Here is a 7,129-nt window from a genome sequence, read left to right as displayed (position 1 = left end):
TTCCCATCCAATCAGGAGATATATAGTCTGGTCCCCTCATGTGATCTGACCAAGATAAGATAGTCATGCAACAAGGATTATGGGATAATCCAGTTTGTGGTCGGCATCACTGAAACGAGAAAGAAGTCGGGTTGTAACAGGGATGAGCATATCGCCTTGAGCCCGACAACATATATCGTGTGGCAAAGGGAATGGAAGTATGACGTATAGGTTCGCCAACAAACTTCATAGTCTGCTTGGTGGTCGGCACGCCTTGCTAGTGGTCGCTACCAACTGAGCAGGTCGGAGGTGATCCAACCTATGACCAAGCCGACTTGAACCTAAAGGGTCACGCGCTTAAGGGAAGGAACCTACGAGGTCGTATCCGATGACAATGGTCGGATGTGATCCGAGCTGGACTTGGATCTTGACCGAGTAGACTTTGGGCTTTAGGATCCGAGTGAGGCCCAAGTGTTGAGCCTGTGACGGATGTGTATATATAGTGGAGGTGCAGCATACGTTCTTAGTTAATCACTTCGGCGTCGTCACTAGGACTTTGCATGTGTTGCAACTAGCTACCTCCACTCGTCCCCGACTATGTGATCGGACCTAGCACTGCTTGGTGTTCCTCCTCCACGCGCCGATACCGTTAGTGACGGTGCACTTGCGTTGCTCTGGTGAACCTGGTCGTGGGATCCAACGATCAATTGTTCGAGGGAGATCGGACAAGGAGGAGACAAATCCCGCGGATGCACTGCCCCAACTCTTTTTCCGTTGCACGGCACTGCGTAAGTAGTGGTTACGATCCGTGATCCATCTCCCGTAGCATGTTTCTGGATGTTTTGCGGGTAGGAATTTTAATTTGCAGTCGACGCACCCTAACGTAGAACCCAACATTACATATCTTCTACCTCTTCTACTTATGTATGTTCTAGTGTTCCTCGCCGGTGACCGCACCTTCACTTCACAGGTTTTATCGCCGCCGCTCACGGAGACGGCGGATGGAGGACGCGGTCGTCGGAAGGGAACAACAAGGACTTAGACGACGGACGCCGCCGTAGTCTAGGTTTAGGTCCGGTCCCCTTTTGTTAATGAAAACTATCTAAAATGCAGTGAATGTGCTCCGTTTTGTATGAATATCAACTTGTTTCCATGATTTTCGCTCAGTTGGTTGAAACACTACTTGAAATGTATAGGGATAGCATAACATTGAATGACCGGTTTTCGTATCTATATCCGTGGACAGATGTTGTGTCCGGTTTATGGGTCAGGGTTGGAAATGCGCCGGCAAGCAAGCATGTCAAATATGGCCAGGCACAGAAACAAAGCCTCCCCATTGGGATGATCTTTTCGCCCAAACATCCCCCTTTAAACCGGCGAAGGGACACCAACTAAAACCACAGGCTCTGCCGGTCTGCCCATACACAACTACAAGAAAAGAGAACACAAATCCACAAGTAGCCATGTCCTCTCTCTATCTCCCCCGTAAGTCCATAAACAAATATATATATATATATCTCCCCCGTAAGTCCATAAACAAATATATATATATATATATATATATATATATATATATATACTATGACTAGGTGAGCTGCTTCAGCCTTGAGAGTACAAACAGCAACAGGGGAGGAGGAAGAGGAGGAGGGGCACCACCACCACAAGTACACTCAGATTGGGGGCGCAAAGGAGAAGTATCCCTTTTGCCTCACCACCTTCTTCCTCTTGTGCAAGCAAGAAAACAAGGGGTCTTGAACAATGATGGCCTGTGGGTCTCGAAGCAACGAGATAGTGGACGAGTTCGAGAAGCTGGTCATCAAGATGAACCCTCCAAGGTTTCTCTCCTTCCTCGCAACCCCATGTTCTTCCTCCTTTCTGCCCCCTTTGACCTGTGTCCCTTGTTAACTGTGCTGCTGCTCCTTGGCCTTTGGGAACTTGCAGGGTCACCGTGGATAATACCTCCGACATGACTGCAACCTTGGTCAAGGTACAGACACAGCTCCGGAGCCCTGCTCTGTTCTTGGTTCCTGCTGCAAATTCTGTGCCGACATTTCTTTTCCTTGCATAATTATTTCTCACGCCCGGTTTTTTTGCGCAGGTTGACAGCGCGAACAAGTATGGGACCTTGCTAGAGGTTGTCCAGGTGCTGACCGATCTGAAGCTGACCATAAACCGGGCCTACATTTCCTCTGATGGGGAGTGGTTCATGGATGGTGAGCAGGGCCTTTTTTCACTTGCAGCATCCCTGTCTTGGAAAGATTAAGGAGGAAGCTAGCGTGGCTTTCTGCTTTCGATTTGGGCGTAAATCTTTCCGTCTTTTCCAATCTTGATGATGAGGCTCCACCTTTGTGCAGTGTTCCATGTCGTGGATGAGGAAGGGAATAAGCTTTATGACGGCCAAGTCATCGACAGAATTGAGCAGGTAAAGTACTACAAAGAATCCCAGCCTGTGCAGCTGCCTGCGGATTAATGGTTTCCCTGGCAAAGGCAGAGCAGAGTGCAGAGCAGAGTGTGAGCTCATTGCAGTTCGGGATCGGCGGTGTGATATAGGAACGTGTTGATTGCAGTCTCTCGGAGCCGGGTCGCTCAGCTTCCGCGGCACGGACCGGTGCGTCGGCGTCGACGCGGAGGCGGAGGCGGCGCAGACGGTGATCGAGCTGATCGGGCGGGACCGGCCGGGCCTCCTGTCGGAGGTGTTCGCGGTGCTCACCAACCTCAAGTGCAACATCGCGGCGTCCGAGGTGTGGACGCACGACGGCCGCATGGCGGCGCTCATGTACGTGACGGACGCCGAGACCGGCGGCGGCATCGAGGAGCCCGAGCGTCTGGACACGGTGAAGCGGCTGCTCCGGCACGTGCTGCGCGGCAGCAGCCGGGACAAGAAGGCCGCCCGGGCCGCCATCTCGGCGCGCGCCGCGGCGCCGCACGCCCAGCGGCGCCTGCACCAGATGATGCACGCCGACCGGGGCGCCCACCGCACCGACGGCGGCGACGGCGACGCGGCGGCCGACGACCGGAGCCTGCCGGTGGTGGTGGTGGAGGATTGCGCCGAGAGGGGGTACACGCTGGTGAACGTGCGGTGCCGCGACCGGCCGAAGCTGCTGTTCGACACGGTGTGCACCCTCATCGACATGCAGTACCTCGTCTTCCACGGCACCGTCATCGCCGAGGGCTCCGAGGCCTACCAGGTGCGCGCGTTTTTCCCTTCTCCTCTCCCTGATGAGACTGTGTGCATGAGTCGATGCATCTTTCTTTCCCTGCCAGTGCCACTCTCCAGTCTCCAGTCCAGTGCACAGCATTTTCACCGGTTCCGATGCTCCTCGCATCGCATTTCTTTGACCGGCAGTACACGCTAGTGGTACTGGAGAGCCGAGCAGAGAGCAGAGATGCCTCTGCTTGTTAGATCTTGGCATGTGACGAGGGAAGGATGGAGATCCTACCTAGTTTTGCGTGAGCTTGACTGACTGACCAAACAGCTCCTTTCGTTCCTATACGCAACAAACAACGAGAAGAAAATGCATTTACAGGAGTATCTTTCTTAACGTACGGGCAGAATGGGAAAGACAGACACATGCTCATCATCGTTCCTCCGCTCCTGCAGGAGTATTACATCAGGCACCTCGACGACGGCGCCGCCGCCTCCGACCAAGACCGGGAGCAGCTCCGCCGCTGCCTCGAGGCCGCCATCCAACGCCGTAACACAGAGGTACACATCATCATCATCATATGCATTTGGTTCGGACACAAAAAACATTCTTACTGGACCGAGCTGCACCGCACTGCGAGACGAGAAGTGCTACGCACAGCATGTGACGCGTTTGCACTTGGCAGGGGCTTGGGCTGGAGCTGTGCTGCGAGGACAGGGTGGGGCTGCTGTCGGACGTGACGCGTATATTCCGGGAGCACGGGCTGTCGGTCACGCACGCCGAGGTGGCGACGCGCGGGGAGCGGGCGGCCAACGTCTTCTACGTGGTGACCGCGTCGGGGATGCCCGTGCAGGCGCAGGCCGTGGAGGCCGTCCGGGCGGAGATCGGCGACGAGATCCTCCTGGTCAAGGAGGACGCCGCCGCGCCCAAGTCGCCCCCGGGCCGCGACGGCGGCGGTCGCTCGCTCGGAAACATGATCCGGTCCCGCTCCGAGAAGTTCCTCTACAACCTCGGCCTCATCAGGTCATGCTCTTAGAGCGGCTGCATGGACCTACCTACCACCTAGCTCCGGTCGATCAGCTCATCAGGTCATGCTCTTAGTCTTAGAGGAGCATGGATGGACCTACCTACCTAGCTCAGGGTTGCAGTGCTGTAGTACGTAGCTACTAGCTAGCTAAGCTAAGTACGTAGCTAGGCTAGGGCGCGGCTCCTTTGTTAACCATCCTTGTCAACTTCTTGGGTGAAAAGGAACGTGCATGTTTCGTCGCCAATCAGTAGCAGTGTAAATATTCTCAATCTTGTCGTTCTTCTTCATCATTTGCCATATCTTGCGTCTCTGGATTGCTTGTGTCCGAGATGGACTGTCCGCGTCAGCATCGACGTGGGAAGCTAAGTTAACCACGAATCACGAGATGTGGAAATTGACCTGCGAACGTATACGAAGTATACGAAGACACGAACAAGGTGCGATCGAGGTCCTTGTGCGAAAGCTTAAAGCAAGCGGGGTTCGTTATAATATACGCATGCACTTGGGACGGTCTAGGTGGTGTCAAAACAAAGGATGCTTAGCCATGCCGAAGCAAACAGATGAGTACTGTGATTCAACTGCAAATCATGTACGGCGTCTTGGTTTCTTCCCGTTCAATGTTAAAACACTGGTACTACTAGTAGTTTAATTAATCTTGTACCTTTCATCAATGCGTGCGTATGCTCGTCGGCTCGTGAGGCGCTGCTAGACCACTGAGGTTCACTTTCTCATCACGTGCGCCTCGCAGAAGAGAAGGTGAGTTAATTCAACTGCCGTTCCCGATCAGTACCACCTCCGTGGCTCCGTAGCAAAGCTACAAGCATGGACACCAAGGAATGAATGCATGCACACGAGACGTACATGGCTCAGCAGCCATGGCAGAAGCGCGTCGTTCAAAGTTTCAAACCGGAGTCAGTGTGTGTATGTGTTCTCCCGACGAACTGCAGTAACACAGTGACACTAGGAGGGAGAGGGAGAGAGAGTGAGAGAACAGTAGTAGCTGGTTTGTTTTCATGAGACGAAGAAAAAGGGCTGAGACGCCGAGCTCGATCCAGCTCTTGGAGTTTCCAAGGAGCAGGGCACAGGAGCGCTGGCGCGGCTCATACGGAGGCACAGCAAGGGCACGTGATTCACACTGTTGGCAGCCCCCCAAACCGAACAGTTTGCTCCTGTAGGGGCTAGTGCTAAACCTCTGAGCTGAGGCCAGGCGACAAAACCTTCACTGCCGCCGCGGCCCCAGCCTCGCCACCACCTTTTCATGGCGCGCGGGAACCGCACAGGTTTTGCGCTGCGCGGCCCTCTCTTTTTCTTTCGGTAACAAGAAACGCCGGTGGTGGTGGTGGTGGCTGACTCGACACGAGGCGACACAAAGGTGTCTCGCTGCTGCCCTTTCCGGTGGCAAGGCGAGGCAGCCTTTGCGTTCCCGGCACACTCTCTTGATCCGACCCCGACTAGGCTCGGCTTTGGTTAGCTAGGGAATTGCTTCGTTGGTTAGTGCTGTCTGTCGTGGTCTAGGCAAGGCTTAGTTCGCATGGTTTGGGACAGAGTTAAGCAAAGGTGATCATGACATGGTGACAAGGTGATAAAAGGAAAAGGGGATTTGGTTACACAAGGTGGTAAAGCGGCAGACCAGCAGTTGCCTGCACGACTGGGTTTTGGGACACAAGGTGCGATCTCAAGGAAAGGGCGCAAAAGGTGGTGTCCCTTGTTAATTCCCTGCACGTCATGGTCTTGCTTGCTTTCTACAGCACCTCCCACGTTCTTATCATCGAAATATCACGTGGCATTCGCGGGAATTTTTTTTGCTTGGCGCTTATAAAAAGACAAAGCATTTGAACCTCTTGTTCGTGTCTCCAGCAAGAAAAGAAAAAAGAAAAGGAGCTCACTGCTGCCAGCAGACACGCAGTCTCTCCCAGAGTGGCGAAGGCATGAACGATTTTTAGGTGTGACGAAGTTTACCTAGGGCGTGTTTGGTTACATTGTCGATTTAGCTTAGCCCGGTGAGTCTGGGTCTATTGAGTCTGGCTTTATTGAGCTGGTTTGAAGGGATGCAGGCCAAAAAAAAAATCACATGCACATAGTTTGGTTGCCTGCATGCCTCTAGTTGTATGAGACAATCATTTTTGATCCAGCGTTTGGTTGCCTGCATGCCCCTAGTTGCATGAGACAACCATTTTTTACCCAGCGTTTGGTTGCCCGCATTGCATTAGGTGCACATATGACATGGTGTTTGGTTGCAACCTGCATAAGGTGTTGTCACCACTTCTAACTAGTGGTGACCTTACCACACACAATCTGAACATAGTGCCACCTAGTTAAACAAATGACAGTTCATTGTAACTACAATCAAATGACGGATCAAATTATTAAGAGTCATTGGCTAAATATGGGATAGTTCATCGGTGTTGCTCCTTCATCTTCCTCTTCTGCTTCTGCTGCTGCTTCTTCTTCTTCCTCTTCTTCTGTGCTTCTGTTGCTGCTGTTTCTTCTTCCTCTTCTTCAAATCCCGCACTGACCTCTGTTAAGCCACATTGCCTCTGCCCACTCCAACTTTTTGTTCTTCCAAGCGTCATTGTCAAATGCCTCCACACCATGGCCAGAGCTAACAACATCGTCAAGCTCGACCTCTTCCTCCTCAGGCTCATGTTCATCAAAGCCCCACTGGAGGATCCAGTTATGCAGAATGCAACAAGCAAGAACTAGCTTAACCTGAGTGGAGTATGGGTGGAATGGCTTCTGATCCAGGATCTTAAACCTATTCTTCAGAGCTCCAAATGCCCTCTCAACAGTTACTCTAAGGCTGGAGTGTCTGATATTAAACAGCTCCTGTGCAGTCCTGGGAAAGTTCCTACCAGAGAACTCGTTGAGATGATACCTTGTTTTTCTGAAGGGTGGAAGAATACCCGGCCGACATACATAGCCAGCATCTCCAAGGTAGAACTTGCCGTCGGGGATGTTGATCCCATCAGGTCGACTC

The 7,129-nt window shown here is 52.7% G+C and overlaps 1 protein-coding gene across 1 annotated transcript; it reads left to right on the top strand.

Moving 5' to 3' along the window:
• Window positions 1-1,560: 1,560 nt before the first annotated feature.
• On the top strand, window positions 1,561-4,449 carry LOC123151880 (ACT domain-containing protein ACR4). The gene is made up of 7 exons (XM_044571520.1): window positions 1,561-1,814; window positions 1,921-1,966; window positions 2,078-2,192; window positions 2,334-2,401; window positions 2,547-3,167; window positions 3,581-3,685; window positions 3,811-4,449. Exons 1-7 carry the CDS (start codon window positions 1,738-1,740, stop codon window positions 4,159-4,161), a joined length of 1,383 nt encoding a protein of 460 aa, XP_044427455.1. The 5' UTR covers window positions 1,561-1,737; the 3' UTR covers window positions 4,162-4,449.
• Window positions 4,450-7,129: the final 2,680 nt, after the last annotated feature.

This window comes from Triticum aestivum, chromosome 7A (assembly GCF_018294505.1).
Source record: "Triticum aestivum cultivar Chinese Spring chromosome 7A, IWGSC CS RefSeq v2.1, whole genome shotgun sequence".
In the NCBI taxonomy this organism is placed as follows: domain Eukaryota; kingdom Viridiplantae; phylum Streptophyta; class Magnoliopsida; order Poales; family Poaceae; genus Triticum; species Triticum aestivum.
The sequence above is the reverse complement of the archived record's forward strand: the minus strand, read 5'-3'. Positions and strand labels throughout refer to the sequence as shown.